Source organism: Bufo gargarizans, chromosome 1, assembly GCF_014858855.1.
Source record: "Bufo gargarizans isolate SCDJY-AF-19 chromosome 1, ASM1485885v1, whole genome shotgun sequence".
NCBI classification, from domain to species: domain Eukaryota; kingdom Metazoa; phylum Chordata; class Amphibia; order Anura; family Bufonidae; genus Bufo; species Bufo gargarizans.
The window spans coordinates 170656698-170680015 of record NC_058080.1 but is presented as its reverse complement, the minus strand read 5'-3'; the positions used below and the strand labels follow the sequence as shown (position 1 = coordinate 170680015).

At 41.0% G+C, this 23318-nt stretch overlaps 1 protein-coding gene and 1 long non-coding RNA gene across 2 annotated transcripts; one reads left to right on the top strand and one right to left on the bottom strand.

The window, feature by feature from the left end:
• Positions 1 to 427: 427 nt before the first annotated feature.
• LOC122938435 lies at positions 428 to 2065 on the bottom strand. Its single transcript, XR_006390020.1, has 3 exons — positions 2046 to 2065; positions 735 to 883; positions 428 to 558 (listed from the first exon to the last, which is right to left on the bottom strand). It is a non-coding gene; the product is annotated as an uncharacterized LOC122938435 (long non-coding RNA).
• Positions 2066 to 2194: 129 nt separating this feature from the next.
• On the top strand, positions 2195 to 23031 carry TDO2 (tryptophan 2,3-dioxygenase). The gene is made up of 12 exons (XM_044300174.1): positions 2195 to 2311; positions 2397 to 2502; positions 5272 to 5362; positions 9935 to 10005; positions 12631 to 12758; positions 13694 to 13880; positions 14043 to 14150; positions 16082 to 16193; positions 17316 to 17373; positions 17460 to 17539; positions 19990 to 20080; positions 22087 to 23031. Exons 1-12 carry the CDS (start codon positions 2277 to 2279, stop codon positions 22238 to 22240), a joined length of 1221 nt encoding a protein of 406 aa, XP_044156109.1. The 5' UTR covers positions 2195 to 2276; the 3' UTR covers positions 22241 to 23031.
• The last annotated feature ends 287 nt before the right edge of the window (positions 23032 to 23318 follow it).

Below are 23318 nucleotides of genomic sequence, written 5' to 3'. Positions count from 1 at the left end.
GGTTAGGTACGGGGACAGAGTGCTCCTACCATCTAGGTGCATATCTGGGCAGAGAATAGGTTAGGGACACACTAGGGACCCATATGGTTTCGCCCCCTGTCCACCACTGGTAACATCTACCCTCCCTACCTGGTCCTCATTGGCTTCTTATTGTCTGTCTGTCTGTATACCAGTCTCCACGTGAGGGGCCCAGATTTAAATTTTATTATATTAATATTAAAAGTTATGTTTTAGGTAGTTGGTTTCAGTGATAGCGTCCCATATCAATTTACCCAGAGGGCAACCAAAACCCTCTTTGCACCTTACCAATATACAACACTAAAACAGTTTTGCACATTACCAGCTGATGTATTACAATGTATGTCTACAGTCACGTGCTGTAGCTTGAATGTAGTTCGGTATATTCAAGGAACCTGGGGCTACAGCAGCAATTTATAACATAACGAAGTACTGTATATGTAACCTCTGATGATGTCACTGGAGGAGTGCCATGTTGCTAGCTCCATCGGAAGATATCTACGTGCGATGCCTCTGTTTTCTTATGTTTGACAGAACAACCTGCCAATGAACATTATAGAATATTACCAATCAGCAGTCAAACAGTGGGCAAGCACTGTGACACCACTTCTGCCATCTGTGATCTTAAAGGGACAGACCAGTTTCCAAAAAATTTCTAAAACAGCATAAACTTCTGGGCCCTAGCAAAGGAAACCCTATGCCCCATAATTTCTTACCACAACACCCCAGTTCAGTTGTCCTCGCTGTCCTCGTTGTCTGTAAACAGCAGATGTCGGTGGCTGTCTTGTGCAAGCAAGCAAGATGGCGGTGGTCACATGAGATATATGTGACTGCTGCCCCGAAGGCACCCTCTTCTGTGCTTGTGCTGAAAGCATTTAAAGTGCATGTCATAGGTCTTGGAACTACACAGATTTCCCTTAATACATGTCTGACATAATTCCTGTAGAGTTGCTAAGAAGTTGCTTTTGCTGCTCTAACCTTGATGTAATCTGATTCCATTCCCCAAAAATTCTTGTAGCAGCAATTACGGTAGCTTTTCTTCCTGAAGCCCAGATGATACAGAAGGACATTTGGACTCCTGCTGAGCAGCAATTTTTCAGATTTCTTCAGCAGTAGCCTCTAGAAGGATTTGTACATTATGTAAAAGTATGTTTCTGGCCATAATCTTTCCCCTGGTTAAAAAGTTGTGAGACCGCTTTTTGATTTCAAAAGACATATCTCCAACATGGGGAATGCAAGTTTAAGTTACATCAATGAAGCCGAACTGGCAGCCCTTGTATGTGTGTAGTCAGTCAAGGCCAGGCAGAAAGCAGGTGAATATAGTGCAGTACATGCTAATGAATGGGCAGGAGCACTGCTGTACTGCTTAACAATCTGCATTTGTGCCACTTTGGAATAGAAAAATTGAAAATGATGGCACTTATGGTATATCATATTTGTGCTATAATTTGCAATTTTTTAAGCCGCTTTTAAAAAATGTTGAGAAAAGTTACCTGGGCGAGGGGGGAGTTTTAAGCCACAAAATGTTGCAAAAGTGATGTAAATCTGATCACAGATGCCCTTTGAAGTAGGCATACATTTCATTTTCTAACTTCAAGACAAACCAAAATGAACCAAATGTATTAAGACGTGCACCTTTTAATACATTTGGCATATTTTATTACAAAATTCTTCCTAAGGCTGGCATATAAAATGTCAGTCTTAATAAATCTGTTGTTGTATCCTCTCACTACCACACCAGTCTCAAACTCAGTTTCAGAGTCAATTTAAAAAAAGTGATTAACATTAGCGCCTGTCCTACGCAGAGGCTTGAAGCTCCCAGAGCCCAAAATTGGGAGCAGCTTCCACCTACCATGTGTCATGTATAATTCTGGTGTCTTCTTATGTGGCAAAAGTATTGGGAACCCTGAAGGCATCAGAGCTGGATTGAGACTGATACCTCTGTAATACATACAGCTGCCACAACATCAAAAGTTACCATTGAAATTAAATACCTTTGCCAATCAATGGTGGTCTAAATAACCTACCATCCATTGCTATAAGTAACTACTCCTATTTTTGAGATGATCTCGGACTGGAACACAGTGACGATAAACAGACAGTGACATAGATACTCGTCATTGTTTAATAATTAACGACAGCAAGGGCAGAGAGCGGGAACAGCCAGGGGATTGGGTAAAAGTACACGAGCAGCAGCTATAAATACAAGTGCATATTGGGATGTCCAGGTTATTTAAGAAGACATCATTGCATAAACAATGAGTGGCTGTCCATTTATGGGAACGAAGCTTCGGTAAGTATTTTCTGTAACAAATATTTGAGGTGTTCGAGGTGATTTGACAACACTGTAAGGAATGATAAACTGTCATCTCTTTAAGGTACACTTTCAGCGAACTATCTCTGGAAGAGAAAAATGGGGAAAACTCACAAGAAGGAATAAATAAAGCCAGCCGAGGAGGACTTGTATATGGGGACTATTTACAAGTATGTGATGCCATATGTAAAATGACACATTTCAGTTTACTATAAACTGAGTCTCCACTTTTGGAATTTATTGATGCATCAAAATAACACAATAACAACTAAATAGAATAACATAGTAACATAGTTTGTAAGGCTGAAAAAAAAAAACCCATCTGTCCATCCAGTTCAGCCGATTATCATGCAAAGTTGATGCAGAGGAAGTCAAAAAACTCATGAGGTAGAAGCCAATTTTCCTCATTTTAGGGGAGAAAAAATCCTGACTCCAATCAGGCAGTCAGAATGCCTCCCTGGATCAACAACCTCTCCAGGGGTTGTAATATTATTACACTCCAAAAATACATCCAGGCCCCTCTTACAGTGAATACACCATCACCACCTCCTCAGGCAGAGAGTTCCATAGTCGCACAGCTGTTACCGTAAATAATCCTCTTCTATGTTTGTGTACAAACCTTCTTTCCTCCAGATGCAAGAGAATGTCCCCTCGTCACAGTCCTGAGTATAAATAGCTGATGTCAGAGATCTCTTATACATAGTTATTAGATCTCCCCTCAGTCGTCTTTTTTTCCAAACTAAATAACCCTAATTTTGATAATCTTTCGGGGTACTGTAGTTGCCCCATTCCAGTTATTACTTTAGGTGCCCTCCTCTGAACCCTCTCCAGCTCTGCTATGTCTTTGTTGTGCACAGGATCCCAGAACTGTACACAGTACTCCATGTGTGGTCTGACTAGTGATTTGTAAAGTGGCAGGGCTATGTTCTCATCACGGGCATCTATGCCCCTTTTGATGCAACCCATAACCTTATTGGCTTTGGCAGCAGTTGCCTGCCTATCGTCAGGATAGGTCGAATGGAGGACCACCTCCTCATCAAACAGCTTATCAACATGAATGCCTTGTGTCGAACCCTCGCCAAACAAATATTGATGACCTATCCTGAGGATAGGTCATCAATATCAATCACTGCACAACCCCTTTAATTCTCTTAGAACACAGGAATGTATGTCATCTAAAACTCTGTATTTCATCTGACATTTTTCCAGTGAATATAGTGGAGAAAAAATATTTAATAAATTTACTTTCTCCTCATCGCCCTCTACAATTGCCTTCTCATCACTCTTTAATGGGCCAACACTTTCAAGCTTAACCTTTTTACCATTTATATCATTGAAGAACATTTCAGGATTACTTTTACTCTCTTTGGCAATGAGCCGCTCTGTCTCCAGCTTGGCTGCCTTTATCTATCTTTTACATATACAGTCGCTAGTTTAAAAACTCCTTCAACCTTCTAGCCATCTTCTCCCCCAAAACAGCTGTACCTCCCCCATTGAGGTGCAATGCATACCTACGGTATAGTCTGTAGCCAACAGAGAAGTCAGCCCAGTTCTCCAGGAACCCAAATCCCTCCTTTCCATACCAGTTCTTGATCTCCCGTTATCTTTTTGGTGTGGTGTGTGTGTGGTGTGTACAGGTAGCATATCAGAAAATAGTACCTTTTCAGGTTCTCTCCTGCATAACGGAAACCAGACTGATCTGTTATGCAGGCCATAGACTTCTATTATGACGGAATGAATAATGGAATGCATCTAAAAGCATTCCGTTCTGCATTCCATCATAGAATTGCGTTATAGTCCGTGGTAATGGAATCCATAACACAATTCTGCTTTTACTACCAAACGAAGCGTGAAAGAATTTCATAATATGAAATTCGCTCATCTCTACTTTTGACCTAAGACCATGAAATAATTTTTAAGGCACTTTCACCTACCTGTAGCTTTGTTATTGGTACCAATGTGGACCATGACTGCTGGGTCTTCACCAGCCCCTCCAGTAATCTATCAACCTGATCCGCTATATGTCAAACTTGACACAATATTTGACGATCACGATCATTGTGATGCATCACCTTATCTGTACCCCTAATGATTGAATCTCTCATTACCAACAACTATCTGGCCTGCCCTGCACCCCTGGTCCCTATTATACTGGAGCTGATATTCTCCTGATTGGCAGAGGAAGTATCTTGCAGCAGCAGTTCTCTCCCTAAACTAACATCCCCCTCATCTGACAACGTTGCAAGCCTGTTGGGCTTGCCTCCCTGGCACTCTTCCCTCTACCCTACCTTTTGTTACCCAGCTTGCTACCTCACTTTGCAGCTTCTCCTTCCTGCCAGCCTCCTCTACATCTACCCCAGCGTGTTTCTGCATAGTGAGCAGCAAACTCCTTTCCATATTGTCAATGTATCTCAGTGTTGCAATTCGCTTACGGTACTTAGATCCAGGATATGGTCTTCCAAGCATGCAATTTCCTCCCATTTTGCACAGCAATATTTACCCTTAAACGGCTGTTCCAGAACTGCATATATTGCACAAAATATGCACTGGAGTGCATTGTCAACCATGGAGTACATACTGGGGATTACACCAGGAAAAAAATAAAAAGGTAAAATATACAATGCAAGGAAACTGATAAATGAATAAATGCAGTACTCTCCGAAAGTCATGTAATCTCTAGTCACATACTTAAGACAAAACACACAGGACAAACACACTCCCACGCTCACAAACTCGCTCTTGTAGTCTACCTATTAGGCTGTTATTCCAAATCGGCTCCAAACCAGTTTGTAGTTTGTTTTTTCTTTGGAGTAATTTAAATAATACTATTATGCTTTGATTTCTATGAATTTTTAAAAGTAAAGTGATCCCTAAATGTATTATTAGCTTTATACATTTTCACAGCAAACAAAAATACAAAATATCCATTTTTTTTTAAGCTTTATAAAGTGTTGGATGCTCAAGAACTACAGAGTGAAAAAAAGGGAAATAAAATCCATGATGAGCACCTTTTCATAGTCACTCATCAAGGTAAGTGGATAATTAAGCTATAGACATAGGCCAGCTCTGCAAAGTAGATCTTGCCATACTCCCACTCTCCATACCTGCGTCTGCTTGGATGAATGTTCATAGAGAGGGGAGACAGCTGCTACTAGACTCTTCTAACAGCAATTTATTTCCCAATAGAATTGGTTAGTTGAAACCCAACTTAGTCCTTATCTCCCTGACTTATGCCATTGGGGAGAGTCAGAAGGCCACCATACACATTAGGTTATCATCTGGTCCTTTCAAAATCAGCGGGTTCAGAAGACATTTAAAGGGGTTGTCCGAGTTATTTTTTTATTCTTTCTATGTTTCTAACTAGGCAAATGTAACAGCTTTCCAATTAACTCACTTTATCTCCAGTGGCTGGTTTCTCAGATTTCATGACCTGTGATGTCAGCTTCTCTCCCTGCTCTGATAATGTTGGTGCACAAGCCTGAGAGATCTGTACACCAGACAACACTGTACTGGCCACGCCCCCCTGCACTGCCAGCTGCTGCTTATTGCTCTCTCCCAGGATTCAACCCCATTTAGCTGCACAAACTCAGGGCTGAAGTGTTTACTGTGTAGCTGCAGGCAGTGAGGAGACAAATGATGGGCATAGGAGCTGAAAGAGAAGTTCTGCAGAGCATTGCAGGTAGGGGGACGATCCTGTGTGTATTAGCAGTGTGATTGTACAGCTGGCACTTGTAGTCCTACGCATACAACATGCTGCTGAGTCTCCCAGCAGGCAGACATGTCACTCAGGGCAGCACTTGTATTCACTCCCTTAGCAGTGTCATTATACAGCTGGGACTTGTAGTCCAACACTTATAACATGCTGCTAAGTCTCCCAGCAGGCAGACGTGTCACTCAGGGCAGCACTTGTATTCACTCCCTTAGCAGTGCAGGGGGAGGGGCAGAGATTGTTTTTATTGCAAGTAAACAAAGGGCCAGAAGAGAACCAGGGAAATCAGGAAATTGATATTTTTTTGCCAAAAAATTGCTTAGCTTAGTTATATATCGCTGACCATCAGATTTACTGTGCTATATTTTTTGTTTCCCATAACTCGGACAACCCCTTTAAGTAATGTCTATGGCCAGCTTTTTACAGGATTATTCCTATCTTAAATATATATGGAAAATCCACAGAATATGCCATAAATCCCTGATTGGTAAACATCCCATCCCTGGGATCCTCACCTATTGGGAGTAACGGGGTACCATGCCTTGCTCCACTAATTAACAATTCTAAGACCCAATGTTTACGATGGGAATATTCATTTAAGGGCTCATGCACATGACAATATGTATTTTGTGGTCCGCAAAAAATACGGAAAACGTCCGTGTGCATTCCGTTTTTGGGGAACAGAACAGCTGGCCCCTAATAGAACAGTACTATCCTTGTCCGTAATGCGGACAATAATAGAATATGTTCTATTTTTTGGCGGAACGGAAATATGGACATATGGAAAACGGAATGCACACGGAGTAACTTCGGTTCTTTTTGCGGACCCATTGAAATAAATGGTTCCGCATACGGTCCGTAAAAAAAATGGAGTGGACAAGGAAAGAAAATACGTTCGTGTGCATGAGCCCTAAGGAAATATGTACACATTGATGTATTGACATTGATATCAATAAGATGTGAAGTTATAGATGCCACCATGAACTTTGGTTACACATACTGCCTTTATCAGGTATATAAGTGAAACTATCAGAGTGATACAGTATACAGTGAGGAACAGTAGTATTTGAATACCCTGCGATTTTGCAAGTTCTCCCACTTAGAAATCATGGAGGGGTCTGAAATTCACATTGTAGGTGCATTCCCACTCTGAGAGACAGAAAAAAAAAAATCAGGAAATCACATTTTATTATTTTTAAAGAATGTATTTGTCTTGCACTGCTGAACATACGTATTTGAACACCTGAGAAACAGCAAGAATTCTGGCTCTCAAAGACCTGTTACTGTGCCTTTAAAAAGTCCATCTCTACTCCACTCATTAATCTTAGTAGCACCTGTTTGAGCTCTTTAAAGACACCTGTTCACCTCACAGTCAGTCAGACACCAACTACTACCACGGGCAAGACCAAAGAGCTGTTATAAGACACCAGAGAAAAAATTGTTGACCTCTGCAAGGCTGGAAAGGGCTACGGGGCAATTGCCAAGCAGCTTGGTGAAAATAGATCAACTGTTGGAGCAATTGTTAGAAAATGGAAGGGGCTAAAGATGACTTACAGTCTCCCTTGGACTGGGGCTCCATGCAAGATTTCACCTCGTGGGGTATCACTGATGATAAGAAAGGTGAGTAATCAGCCCATACTACAAGAGAGGAGCTGGTTAATGACATGAAGAGAGCTGGGACCACAGTTTCAAAGGTCACTTTAAGTAGAACACTACGCCCTCATGGTTTCAAATCATGCCATGCACGGAAGGTTCCCCTGCTCAAGTCATCACATGTCCAGGCCCGTCTGAAGTTTGCCAATGACTATCTGAATGATCCAGAGGAAGTATGGGAGAAAGTCATGTGGTCAGATGAGACCAAAGTAGAACCTTTTGGTCTAAACTTCACTCGTCGCGTTTAGAGAAAAAAGAAGGATGAGTTGCATCCCAAGAACACCTTCCCTACTGTGAAGCATGGGGGTGGTAACATCATGCTTTCCGGGTGCTTTTCTGCGAAGGAGACAGGACGACTGGACTGTATTAAGGAGAGGATGAATGGGGCCATTTATTGTGAGATTTTGAGCAACAACCTCCTTCCCAACATGACAACGACCCGAAGCACACAGCTAGGGATAACCAAGGAGTAAGAAGCATATTAAGGTTCTGGAGTGGCCTAGCCAGTCTCCAGACCTAAATCCAATAGAACATCTGCGTTGCTCAGCGACAGCCCCTAAACCTGACAGATCTAGAGGAGATCTGTGTGGAGGAGTGGGCCAAAATCCCTGTTGCAGTGTGTGGAAACCTGGTCAAGAACTACAGGAAACGTTTGACTTCTGTAATTGCAAACAAAGGCTTCTGTACTAAATATTAACGCTGATTTTCTCAGGTGTTCAAATATGTGATTTCCTTTTTTTTTATTTTTTATTCTGTCTCTCAGAGTGGGAATGTACCTACAATTTTAATTTCAGACCCCTCAAGTATGAGAACTTGCAAAATCGCAGGGTGTTCAAATACTTCTGTTCCTCACTGTATGTAGTTTTGTATCACACCCAGTAAGAAATACACCATTACATGCTACAAGGTATAATGTTGTGAGTACAATGTAAATGCACCACCATTTTTTTCTCCTAATGATATCTGTATATAGTATTGATATTGGTGTGGTTATATAACAAACAGTATACAGTTTGCATTGACAGTATATGCAATATAGAAAGTATGTCATTTGTAGAAAGAATGTATGTAGCTTTTCTTTAGTAATAACCAACAAACTTTCTACTAAAACAAAATTTACTATAACATTTAAAGGGATTCTGTCATGAGATTTTAACCCTATAAGCTAAACATATGCCCATGTCCGTACTAATAATATGAATCCTAAACTGGCCTTATTAAACCTGCTTGTGGCTCTATTAGCCCAGAAAACAGGTTTTTATAACCTGTCAATCGCCTACTTAAGGTGCCCAAGGGGACGTCCGTTAATACTGGGTGCCCGGCCTTCTGGTGCCCAGCGCCTCCTTCCCAGTCTTAAGACAGGGAGGGCGGCGATTAAGACTGGGAAGGAGGCGCTGGGCACCAGATGGCCGGGCACCATGTAGGCACTACACATGTCAATCTGAAGTGACTAGCCACAGAGGAGTGGCTGGTCACTTCTCTTCTTTGCTAGAAGTTTCTCTGTTAGGCTACTTTCACACTTGAGTTTGAGCAGGGATCAGCAAAAACGCTTCCGTTTCTGATATAAGAACCAGCTGGATCCGTTATGAACGTTTAAAATAGCAATGACAGATCCGGCATGAACTCCAGTGAAAGTCAATGGGGGACGGATCAGTTTTCTATTGTGTCAGAGAAAACGGACCCGTCCCCATTGACTTGCATTGTGGGTCATGCTAGATCCGTTTTGCTCTGCATCCCATGAAGGAAAGTTTGCTCTCCGGTATGAGAACGCAACCATATGGAATGAAATGCATTTTGGAGCATTCAGTTCTGTTCAGTTCAGTTTTGTCCCTATTGACAATGAATAGGGATAAAACGAAAGCGCTTTTCTCCGGTATTGCGATCCTCTGCCGAATCTCAATACCGGAAAACTTAAACGCTAGCGTGAAAGTAGCCTTACACTGCAGAACGTGGGAGTGCACATTCATAAGTGAAAGTATACCATGCTCAGTGAAGCAGTGCCAACTAGAACATATAAATATCTCACTGTTTTGGATTGGTGACAGGTCCACTTTAAACCCAGCTTTTTAGCAGGAGCAGTGGAATGGCCTCTTCTCCTGCATCAAGGCCAGAGTAAGTGAGGTGCAGTTGGAAAGCTTGGAGAAAAGACAAAACAACGTTTTGTAAATCATTAGTGATGATAAACCCCCACTTGTACAAATTTTCTATCTATAATATGTGAAAACATTTATTTTCTCTAGCATATGAACTTTGGTTTAAGCAAATACTTTGGGAACTGGATTCTGTCAGAGAAATCTTCCAAAATGGACGTGTGAGTTAATAACGTTCTGAATAACATTCTGTCTCACATTATTCATGTACATAGACTAATAAGGGGTCACTACACAGTAGATTTTCAGTAGGTTTAGTGACATACCTACAGACAAGTATCCATTATTAATTTCAAGCAACATTTCCTATTATATAAGTTGACACCTACCATCAACATTGAACTGTGATTTGAACCCCCACAATTATACTGCTGCCTATACTAGCCAATTCTTTTAGTTTGCCACAGCAAAGTTAGCAATATCACTGGAATATTTATTTGTTGGTGCTACTGTACAAATGGGGAGTCAGGACACTAAGGAAGGCAACAACCCCTTTTCAATTAATATGAATGATATTTTCATTGGGTTAAGTCATAACATTTAGATTTTAAATACATATATAGGAACATGTCACCAGTGATGGTCAGTTCGCAGTGTTCGCCAGCGAACACATGCGGGCTGCCATCTTTAGTAAAGTAGACTAGCCCGTCCGGCAATGCACAGATAAGCCCTTGCCTGTGCCTGTGGCGGGAGCTGGGCTGAAATCAAATGCAGCCACCGGGAGCAGGCAGTTCCGAGAACAGCCGCCGGGGGCCTTCATCAGGCTGTTCTCGGAACTGCCTGCTCCCGGTGACTGCATTTGATTTCAGACCGGCTCCCGGGACAGACACCAGTAAGGGCTTACCTGTGCATCGCCGGACAGGTGAGTCTACCTTACTAAAGATGGCACCCCGCATGTGTTCGCTGGCAAACACTGTGAACAGACCATCACTGCATGTTACTACTTTAACCGTCTGTCCACTTTATAGATGGTACGGTGGCTGAGTATTCAGGCATACACTCCTCACACACTTCAATAATGTTACAGTCAGGTCCATAAATATTGGGACATCGACACAATTCTAAAATGTTTGGCCCTATACACCACCACAATGGATTTGAAATGAAACAAACAAGATGTGCTTTAACTGCAGACTTCCAGCTTTAATTTGAGGGTATTAACATCCAAATCAGGTGAATGGTGTAGGAATTACAACAGTTTGCATATGTGCCTCCCACTTGTTAAGGAACCAAAAGTAATGGGACAATTGGCTTCTCAGCTGTTCCATGGCCAGGTGTGTGTTATTCCCTCATTATCCCAAGTGCAATAAGCAGATAAAAGGTCCAGAGTTCATTTCTAGTGTGCTATTTGCATTTGGAATCTGTTGGTGTCAACTCTCAAGATGTGATCCAAAGAGCTGTCACTATCAGTGAAGCAAGCCATCAGTAGGCTGAAAAAACAAAACAAACCCATCAGAGAGATAGCAAAAACATTAGGTGTGGCCAAAACAACTGTTTGGAACATTCTTAAAAAGAAGGAACGCACCAGTGAGCTCAGCAACACCAAAAGACCCGGAAGACCACTGAAAAAGACTGTGGTGGCTGACCGAAGAATTCTTTCCATGGTGAAAAAAACACCTTTCACAACAGTTGGCCAGATCAAGAACACTCTCCAGGAGGTAGGTGTATGTGTTTTAAAGTCAACAATCAAGAGAAGACTTTACCAGAGTGAATACAGAGGGTTCACCACAAGATGTAGACCATTGGTGAGCCTCAAAAACAGGAAGGCCAGATTACAGTTTGCCAAAAAAGCCTTCACAGTTCTGGAACAACATCCTATGGACAGATGAGACCAGGATCAGCTTGTACTAGAGTGATGGGAAGAGAAGAGTATGGAGAAGGAAAGGAACTGCTCATGATCCTAAGCATACCACCTCATCAGTGAAGCATGGTGGTGGTAGTGTCATGGCGTGGGCATGTATGGCTGACAATGGAACTGGTTCTCTTGTATTTATTGATGATGTGACTGCTGACAAAAGGATGAATTCTGAAGTGTTTCGGGCAATATTATCTGCTCATATTTAGCCAAATGCTTCTGAAATTATTGGACGGCACTTCACAGTGCAGATGGACAATGACCCAAAGCATACTGCAAAAGCAACCAAAGAGTTTTTTAAGGGAAAGAAGTGGAATGTTATGCAATAGCCAAGTCAATCACCGGACCTGAATCCGATTGAGCATGCATTTCACTTGCTGAAGACAAAACTGAAGATAAAATGCAGTAGAGGTCTGGCAGAGCATCACCAGGGATGAAACCCAGCATCTGGTGATGTCTATGCGTTCCAGACTTCAGGCTGTAATTGACTGCAAAGGATTTGCAACCAAGTATTAAAAAGTGAAAGTTTGATTTATGATTATTATTATGTTCCATTACTTTTGGTCCCTTAACAAGTGTGAGGCACATATGCAAACTGTTGTAATTCCTACACCGTTCACCTGATTTGGATGCAAATACCCTCAAATTAAAGCTATCAGTCTGCAGTTAAAGCACATCGTGTTCGTTACATTTCAAATCTATTGTGGTGTATAGAGCCAAAAATGTTACAATTGTGTCGATGTCCCAATATTTATGGACCTGACTGTGTATGGCCAAATGGCTTCCTAGAAAATTGGCCCTAGTGTGTGGCTACAAAGGTTAGATACATAAGATAACAAAATCCCATATGTGATAGAAACAGGTATGAATGCATTTTCTTAATTGCGCTAAAAGATTTTGAATACCCCAATGCACATGTATTTTTGTACAGGTAAGAGATGAAAGAAATATGCTGAAAGTTGTGACTCGGATTAATCGCATTTCCATGATTCTCAAACTATTGGTTGAACAATTCTCAGTTCTAGAAACAATGACCGCCATGGACTTCTTTGATTTCCGGTAGGAACTCAACTCAAGTGAAATGACTCAAGTAAACCCAAATAGTGATGAATTCAATGTAGGATGCACCAAGCAATTAAAGGGGTTTCCTGAACTTGAAGGGGTTCTCTGAGAAAAAATGCCTTTTTATCTAATGCATGCAGGATGCCCCAGTAAATAGAAAATCCCTACGTACCCGCTCCCTGCCACTCAAGTCTTCAATGCTGGCTCCCACATGTCCATGTCCTCGATTGTGTACATGCTTCACTGCAGCCAATAACTGACTTCAGTGGGGATGTGCCACTTGTGGCCATGCTACGCCTGAAGCCAGTTATTGGCTGCAGTGGCGCATGTGACTATGCCCAAGCAGAGCTGGATGTAAACAAGAATATGGACAAACTCAGTCCCATTCAAATGAATGGAGCTGTGCTAGCTCTGGCACACTGTAGCTTCTATCAACTAATCACAGGATTCAGACCCCTACCGATTTGACATTTATGACCTATACAAACAGCAGGTCTTCCTTCAATGGTCAAGTTTTGGAAAGTCCCTTTAAGTGACTGAAATACATAACTATTCAGCAAATCTATACCTTCAGCAGACCACTTGCTAGAAGGAAGGAAATTGTTCTGTACACTCTCATATATTTGAAAAGAACTGGGATCTCCTGTTCAGGATCACACTATAGTAGCCAATGAGGTTAGTCACTACAAAAGGGATCTTTCCTGTGAATAATTGACTATTTGTAGTAACATGTGGTGCAGCAACACTGCAGAAGAGCTAAATACTCACCGGCCACTTATCTCAGCAAAAGGCCATTCATGGGAAAAGGAACGGTGCAAGCAAGACAACCCTTTTAATTCTAGCTACAAAGTCTAATTTTACACTCTTAGCAATTTTAAAGTAATGGTTAGACTTCATACGTGGAAATTACATTGTATATTTTGTTTCCAAAGAGAATACTTGTCACCTGCATCAGGCTTTCAGAGCTTGCAGTTTCGACTTCTTGAAAATAAAATTGGAGTTCCAGAAAGTCTTCGAGTTCCTTACAACAGACGCCATTATCGTGATAACTTCAAGGGGAAGGAGAATGAATTGCTTCGTAGATCTGAGGAAGAACCTACCCTTCTGGGTCTTTTAGAGGTAAAGTTGTAAACACAATATACAGTATTCATAAAACATAAAAATGAGTAATAAAAACTTTATTATTATAAGAGCAGCTGAGAAGACTCATATTTCTACTTTCTCAACTGAATTATACAACATTTGAACTTGTATGACAATGACAATATATGTTCATTTAAGGCATGGCTGGAACGCACACCTGGCTTGGAAGAAGTTGGTTTCAATTTTTGGGGAAAACTGCAGGTCAATATATTTCAAGGATTAGAGGAGGAGCTTCAAAAGGTTAAGGTAACACCAAATCATTTAATCCTTGATTCTGTTAACACTATAAATCGTAGTACTTTTATTTGATTTATATAGAAAAATACTAACCACTGATTTTGGTTAAAGGAGTGTACGTGGTTACAGATTGGGAAATTGAGTTTCTTGTAAGGGTACTTTCACACTTGCGTTGTTAGATTCCGCCGGCAATCTGTATGCTGCGGTATTTTCTCTGTCCAAAAAACGTACAATGACTGAACTGAAGACATCCTGATGCATACTGAACGGATTGCTCTCGATTCAGAATGCATTAGGATAAAACTAATCAGTTTTTTTCTGATATTGAGCCCCTAGGATGGAACTCAATACCGGAAAAGTTTAACGCCAGTGTGAAAGTACCGTAACACTGCATACAATTACATAGCATACATGAAATACAAGAGGACATTTTAGTATAAAGAAGGACATAAAGAATTTAAAGGGGTTGTCCGGGTTTGAGGACTTTGTTCAATTAGTACAAGATAGACATACATAATACATACATACATGTCCTACCTTTTCCACATGTTTCTGAAGCCCCGTTTTCTTATAGGAAATTCTTCACTGGAAGTGAAGTTTTCTTAGACTCGGTGACATATCGGGTCCCTTGCAGGAGCACTGAAGCCTCTTCTTCTGGCTGCTCAGGGAGCCCGGTGACATCACCGGCACTGATGGGCGGGCTTTAGCGCTACTCTAGCCAGTAAAACGGCTAGCGCAGCGCTAAAGCCCGTCCATAAGAGCCGGTGACGTCACCGAACACACTGCTGGTCTGCTGGGTGGAAGCCTCCACCCAGCAGTGTGTTATTGTAAACAAAAAAGAGCCTTTGCCCTGCGCAATTTAGTGCAGCGCAAAGGAGAGAATGAACTGCTCCGATTCTCAAGTTAGGGTGGCTGCCTGAGTGAAAATAGAGGTTTGTCCGGGTTCAGCTCTGAACCTGGACAGCCCCTTTAATTTGCAAAACCTATAAGGGAATGAGGGACGTGATCAAAACCTTTAAATATGTTAAAGGTTTAAATAAGGATCAGGAGAAAGGTGTTTTACCAAGAAACTAAACACGAGAACAAGGAGGCACAATCTGAAATTAGTTGGGGGGGGGAGATCAGAAGCAATGTCAGAAAGTATTATCTTACTGAAAGAGTGGTAGATGCTTGGAACAAACTTCCAGCAGATGTGATAAAAATAAAAAGGATATATTATAAGGGCAGACTAGATAAACCATGTAATCTTTTTCTGCAGTCATCCGTCTATGTTTCTATGCATCACTCTTCCACATGGATGCAAGGTCCATGAAAACACAAGAAGCTCCATATATATATAATTAGAGATATCCTAGGCTACTTTCACACTAGCGTTCGTCGGTCCGCTCGTGAGCTCCGTTTGAAGGAGCTCACGAGCGGACCCGAACGCCTCCGTCCAGCCCTGATGCAGTCTGAATGGATGCGGATCCGCTCAGACTGCATCAGTCTGGCGGCGTTCAGCCTCCGCTCCGCTCGCCTCCGCACGGACAGGCGGACAGCTGAACGCTGCTTGCAGCGTTCGGGTGTCCGCCTGGCCGTGCGGAGGCATGCGGATACGTTGAGACTTACAATGTAAGTCAATGGGAACGGATCCGCTTGAAGATGTCACCATATGGCTCAATCTTCAAGCGGATCCGTCCCCCATTGACTTTACATTGAAAGTCTGAACGGATCCGCGCAGGCTACTTGCGCACTTGCAAATTTTTTTTAAGTTATTAATGCAGACGGATCCTGACTGAACGGAGCCTCCGTCTGCATTAATATGATCGGATCCGTTCAGAACGGATCCGATCAAGCGCAAGTGTGAAAGTAGCCTTATCTGAGTTTTATTTGTCAGATACAAGAAGAGAGTTTAGACATCAATAAGAAATACATTTCTAATGACATTTGGTTATAATTAGGCCAAGCCAGACTCAGAAGACAAAGAAGAACAGCTGGCAGAGCTTCAGAAACAAAAAGAAGTCTTTACAGCTTTGTTTGATGAGAAGCGACACGAACATCTTCTCAGTAAAGGTAAGTACTTATCTTACACGGAATATATTCTGATTTGCTAAAGGGTTATTCCAGCTTTTATCAATGTTCAATTTGGCAACAGAGCCCTGATCCTAAAGTAAAAAAACTCCTTTGTTCCCTGTTGTTCTGTTCCAGTGCTGAGAGTCCGGGTTGACTCATTCTGGTCCGCGGACTGTAAACTTCTAGGGTGCAACCGCAGCCAGTCACTCGCCTCAGCTTTGGACCTGAATGGCATATCACTGCGGGGTCGCATGCTGTTTGAGGACACATCACTGCTGAGGCCAGTGATTGCCCACAGCGGCCCACATGACCGTGTCAATGTGTGCAGGCTGGGGCCTGGAAGAAGCTGGACTTTAAGAACTTAAACAGAGTGGCATGCAGCAGGGGTGTCTTTTTAAAAAAAAAACTTTAGGCTAGTGTTCTACTGGCCTAATTAAAAACTGACATAAAAGCTGGAATGACCCTTTAAGGCCTTTCACACAGCAGTACTTTGGTCAGTATTTTGCCATTAGTATTTAAAAGTTAAAACCAGGACTGCTATTTTTTCTGATACATCTCTTTATGTTTCACTCCTGGTTTTGGCTTTAAAATACTGATGCAAAATAGAGCTTTTGCGAATTTTTGGACTTACTTGCTCAAATATTTTTACATTTTTACACCACCCACTCCAGTTTTGAAATGAGCGTGGAAAAGTGGGCATGCTTAGCTATGTTAAATTTCACTCCATGTTTATCACTGATACTTTTTTTTATTTTTTTTAAGTTGCAAAAAAAGTCTTAATCTCACTCCAATAGAAAGATGGATTGGGAAAACTGAAGTAGCTTTTCTAGACAAAAGTGTTCAATAATAAGACATGTTTATCAAGCAACATACGACATTTGATAAATGTGGCATAAAGTAACACAGACTCAAGTAAAACTGGCCTCAAATATGACCCTCATGATAAATTCCCTCCTATGCCCCCACAACTCGACTGAAATCTCCAAACGTAGCTACAATAGACATTGGAAGTACGGTATCTTATGTTGTTTACAATAAACAGCACATTGGTAAGAAAAAGTTAGTTTTTAAAGATGATTTAATTTTCCTTATATAATTATGCCTTGATCAAATGTTTTGCAGGAGAAAGACGACTGTCATATAAAGCATTAAAAGGGGCTTTAATGATATATTTCTACAGGTATAGTCAAAGAAAGCCAATTCTCAGTATGTTCTCATGTCATTTAAAATGCTGGTCGAATGCTAATTCCATATGTCTTTTTTAAGGGAGGAACCACGGTTCCAGGTTCCATTTCAGCTCCTAACTTCTCTAATGGACATTGATATTTTGATGACCAAATGGAGATGTAAGTAATAAATGTTTTGATGTTTGTGGTCAGATGTAAAGGCCAAAGCTATTTCTCTCTCTCTATATATATATACACTACGTGCAGAATTATTAGGCAAATGAGTATTTTGACCACATCATCCTCTTTATGCATGTTGTCTTACTCCAAGCTGTATAGGCTCGAAAGCCTATATACCAATTAAGCATATTAGGTGATGTGCATCTCTGTAATGAGAAGGGGTGTGGTCTAATGACATCAAAACCCTATATCAGGTGTGCATAATTATTAGGCAACTTCCTTTCCTTTGGCAAAATGGGTCAAAAGAAGGACTTGACAGGCTCAGAAAAGTCAAAAATAGTGAGATATCTTGCAGAGGGATGCAGCACTCTTAAAATTGCAAAGCTTCTGAAGCGTGATCATCGAACAATCAAGCGTTTCATTCAAAATAGTCAACAGGGTCGCAAGAAGCGTGTGGAAAAACCAAGGCGCAAAATAACTGCCCATGAACTGAGAAAAGTCAAGCGTGCAGCTGCCAAGATGCCACTTGCCACCAGTTTGGCCATATTTCAGAGCTGCAACATCACTGGAGTGCCCAAAAGCACAAGGTGTGCAATACTCAGAGACATGGCCAAGGTAAGAAAGGCTGAAAGACGACCACCACTGAACAAGACACACAAGCTGAAACGTCAAGACTGGGCCAAGAAATATCTCAAGACTGATTTTTCTAAGGTTTTATGGACTGATGAAATGAGAGTGAGTCTTGATGGGCCAGATGGCTGGATTGGTAAAGGGCAGAGAGCTCCAGTCCGACTCAGACGCCAGCAAGGTGGAGGTGGAGTACTGGTTTGGGCTGGTATCATCAAAGATGAGCTTGTGGGGCCTTTTTGGGTTGAGGATGGAGTCAAGCTCAACTCCCAGTCCTACTGCCAGTTTCTGGAAGACACCTTCTTCAAGCAGTGGTACAGGAAGAAGTCTGCAAGGTAAGAAAAACATGATTTTCATGCAGGACAATGCTCCATCACACGCGTCCAAGTACTCCACAACGTGGCTGGCAAGAAAGGGTATAAAAGAAGAAAATCTAATGACATGGCCTCCTTGTTCACCTGATCTGAACCCCATTGAGAACCTGTGGTCCATCATCAAATGTGAGATTTACAAGTAGGGAAAACAGTACACCTCTCTGAACAGTGTCTGGGAGGCTGTGGTTGCTGCTGCACGCAATGTTGATGGTGAACAGATCAAAACACTGACAGAATCCATGGATGGCAGGCTTTTGAGTGTCCTTGCAAAGAAAGGTGGCTATATTGGTCACTGATTTGTTTTTGTTTTGTTTTTGAATGTCAGAAATGTATATTTGTGAATGTTGAGATGTTATATTGGTTTCACTGGTAAAAATAAATAATTGAAATGGGTATATATTTGTTTTTTGTTAAGTTGCCTAATAATTATGTACAGTAATAGTCACCTGCACACACAGATATCCCCCTAAAATAGCTAAAACGAAAAACAAACTAAAAACTACTTCCAAAAATATTCAGCTTTGATATTAATGAGTTTTTTGGGTTCATTGAGAACATGGTTGTTGTTCAATAATAAAATTAATCCTCAAAAATACAACTTGCCTAATAATTCTGCACTCCCTGTATATATACACATATACTTGTATCAAAAATGTTATCAAAAGTTACAACAACAACCTGGAACGTTCTCCGTGATGCACAGCTATTTCAAATGTTGAATGTGTTGTCCCTGGTGCTGAACACAGAACTTTGACGTTATAAACTTTCTGTTCTGATAACTTTTGAACCACGAGAGTTATTGCAAATCTGATTGCGTCAATCGATTTCTAAGAAAATTCAGGGCTTTTGATATTCTACATGACCTTCTTCCCCTTAGAAAAATTTGCCCTTGATCCACTATGGTGGCTTTCAAGATGGTGGCCATATTCCAGACATAGCCTAAAAGATAGGCCCCATCACCCATTATTAGCTAGGGTATTCAAATATTTCATTTTCCATTTTATTTCTGAAATAAAAGGGTGTCCTCAGACTTTTGACTCACCCTGTATATATATTTTTTCAGATATAGTATAGTCAATGGGAGATATGAAAACCATAGTGGTTCCTATTATAATTTGTAATTTTAAATACACTGTATACTGTAAATGACACCATTTTTTTTGCTATCGAATGACACATTCCTTTAAAAGGGTGTTCCTCACTAGACAATCACTTCATGAAAATCTGGCTGATCACTGAGGACTGGGTACAAAAATACTTGACATCGTACATATGGATTGGGAATGTTCAGTTGAACCAGGCATCATTTCTTAGTTTGATTTTTTTTACATTTCTGAAACATAAGATCCAAACTATGAAAAAGGGATTTATCCTGACATCCCTGGCATGGTTATTTAGATTATTTTCATGTTGTGCAGAGTTTGTAATCTATGGCTATATGTTCAACAGATAATCATGTCTGCATGGTGCACAGAATGATTGGCAGCAAAGCTGGAACTGGTGGTTCATCGGGCTATCATTATTTGCGCTCAACAGTGAGGTAAGATGATTGTAAAAAGCAAAAATGGAAGGGGTTAAAAAATTCAAGATATTTATGAGCAATGATAATGCACTGTAAGACAACACTGGGCACAGGATATCAGTACTTTAAAGCTATTTAGGAACACTGCTTAAAGGTATCCCCAGAGCTGGAGTTCCATGTGGGGGATGGAGTAGAGGTGAAAGTCAGGTAAGCCACTGTCCACAAATGCTTCTCCTCTAATCAGTAACACATAGGCAAACCAAGGCATTACTGAATGGAACAGAAACTCTAAACCTGGCCATATGCATTGAGGGTTCCCAGATGTCAGGGAAAAGAAGAGTCAGTCCTGCTGGATATCAACATGTCCGATCCTTCAGTTCTCTGGGAGAACAACTGCTGCTGGATATCAACATGCCCAATCTTTTTGTTCTCTGGCAACTGCTTTTTCCCCTCTTCCAATCACAACAAATTTAAACTGAACGGAGTCAAGTGTATTGGGGGGATTTGGTAAGATAGCAGTCAGCCGAACAACTATTTGGTCGACAGTTATCTTGCATGTATGGCTAGCATAAATTTCATATGGATGATGGAAGTAGCTGAAAGCCCCCCCAAAAAACAAACTTAGAAGGCTATACAGTGGGTGCCCCTAACCACAAAAAGTCTTATTTATATTGAGGCTCAATATCCATCCTGTCTTAAGCTGCTTAAGCAATATCTGTTTGGCCGAATGCTTTCTCTCCTGACTTCCTACCAGCTTTTTCATGATAATTTGGTTCAGCCGAACATGTCTAAGTATTTTATGCAGAGAGCAGGTAAAGTTGCCACCAGACACCTCTCCCAGGAGAACAAATATTAATTTGTGGGGAGTTGGGAGCTTCCCATACACATTTGTGTGTCGGCTGGACGGGTTTGCTAATATAAGACTAATGTGTATGGCGGGCTTTAGTCCTTCTTTCACACAGATGCAGTGTGTTAAAATGGTGCAGTGTGTAGCAGGGCATGGTATTCTGACGGTTTTCCTTACCCTAAGAATTCTAAGCCTGGAACTTAGAACAGAAGAGACATTTGTACTGCTGTTGTAAGGCTTGAATCTAAATAATACTGGTTTGATTCACTGACAGAAGTGGAGATCTTTAAAATGGTGGGGGTTTGAAACAAATATATTAAGGTTGCATAAAGGAGTTGTCCAAGATATTTCATCAATCTAGTAAACTGCCAGAAGCCTGTCAAAATGATCAACAATCTTATACTTAACCCAGTGCATTTCAACACTGACCTCCTCCATCCTTCTCCCCTGGCTGCAATCAGCGACAGACTATTGTGGCTGCAGCTATTTACTGGCCTCAACAGTGTAGGGCACATGACACACCCCTGGCAGTTTAATGAAAGAATATAAAAGATCTTTAACAACCCCTTTAACTTTTTATTACATAACAATTAAAGGGCTATCCAGGATTTGTATATTGGTGGCCTATCCTCAGGATAGGTCATCAATGCCTTATCGGTGGGGGTCCGACATCTGCCACTCACACCAATCATCTGTTTGAAGAGACCTAGGCTTATTCATTTGAATGGGACTGAGCAGCGCTTAGGCCATGTGACTAATGTACAGAGATGTTACTGGACGCAGTCTCTTCAAACGGCTGATTGTCATGACCCCCTCCGATCAGATATTGATGACCTATTCTGAGGATAAGCCATCAATATAAAAAATCCCAGACAAACCCTTTAAGCTTTATTTACATAAGACATGTATGTTTCATGGTGACAAATGACTCATCTGTAATGTTATCATTTATTGATATTGTGTAGTGGATGGAACTGGTTACTGCAGCTCTGTTCCCACTCTAGCACAGTTGATTGGTGTGAGACCCCTGCCGATCAGATATTGATCGCCTATTCTGAGATTAGGTCATCAGTATAAAAATAACAGAAAACCCCTTTAAGAACATTTGCCAGACATGATTTTGAGAAGCAGAAACATTATAAAATGACCATATTATACATGTCTCTTTCTTCCACAGTGACAGATACAAAGTCTTTGTTGATCTGTTCAACCTCTCAACATTTTTGGTGCCAAGACACTGGGTACCTCGACTTAACCCAAGCATCCACAAATTCTTGTACACTGCAGAATGCTGTGACAGCTCATATTTCAGTAGTGAGGACTCAGATTAAAATTTCTGCATTTAGTATATGATTTAAAGTAATATAAACCATTATATATTATATAAAATAATGTAATATACTTAAGCATTTATTTTCATTGTATGGTCTTAAACAAGGCAAGCATTAATTTAATTATATGTACAAACTTTATAGTATTCAATATTATAGACCCCTTTGTAGATAAGAGATAATGTAATGTAGTAAACAGATTTGTGGAGTACATGACTTATAGTTGTCCTGTGGACAGGTCCTCCCGCCTGTGGATCTCTGCAGCTCCTCTAGAGTGACCAGGGCTGCTACTCTAATTAGTGCTGTCCTTGTCTGGGCTGTCAGTTTAGATGTACGGCCATGTCTTGGCAAGTTTGCAGTTGTGCCATACTCCTTCCATTTTGGGATGATGTATTGAACAGGGATATTTTTTATTCCTGCTTTATTCTTCTCCACAACTTTATCCCCGGCCTGTGTGGTGTATTCCTTGGTTTTCATGATGATGTTTGATCAGTGTTCACTAACAAACCTCTGAGGCCTTCACAGAACAGCTGTAGTTATACTGAGACTAAATTACACACAGATGGACTCTATTTACCAATTAGCTGACTTCTGAAGGTAATTGGTCACACTGGATTTTATTTAGGGGCACCAGAGTACAGGGGGCTGAATAGAAATGCACTTCACGCTTTTCAGATTTGTATTTATTAAAAATGTTGAAAACCATGTATGATTTTCTTTTTACTTCACACATACTTGCTACTGTGTTGATCTATCACAAAAAGTCCCAATAAAATACATTTAAGCTTGTGGTCGTAATGTGAAAAAAAATTGAAAACATCAAGGGGTATGAATACTTTTTCAAGGCACTGTATACTTTAGTAATGGATTTTGCCTTTCTACCAAAAACATAGGCACCTTTTGATAAGCAGAAACATTAGAAAATGACCATAACTAACATGTCACTTTCTTCTACAGTGACGGATACAACATTTTTGTTGATCAGTATTAATTCTAAAGCGCATAGGAGAGCTGAAGTTCAGGTGTTTTTGTTTAGTGGAAAGGGAATAAAGTTATGGCTCTCGGAAGGCAGTAATTG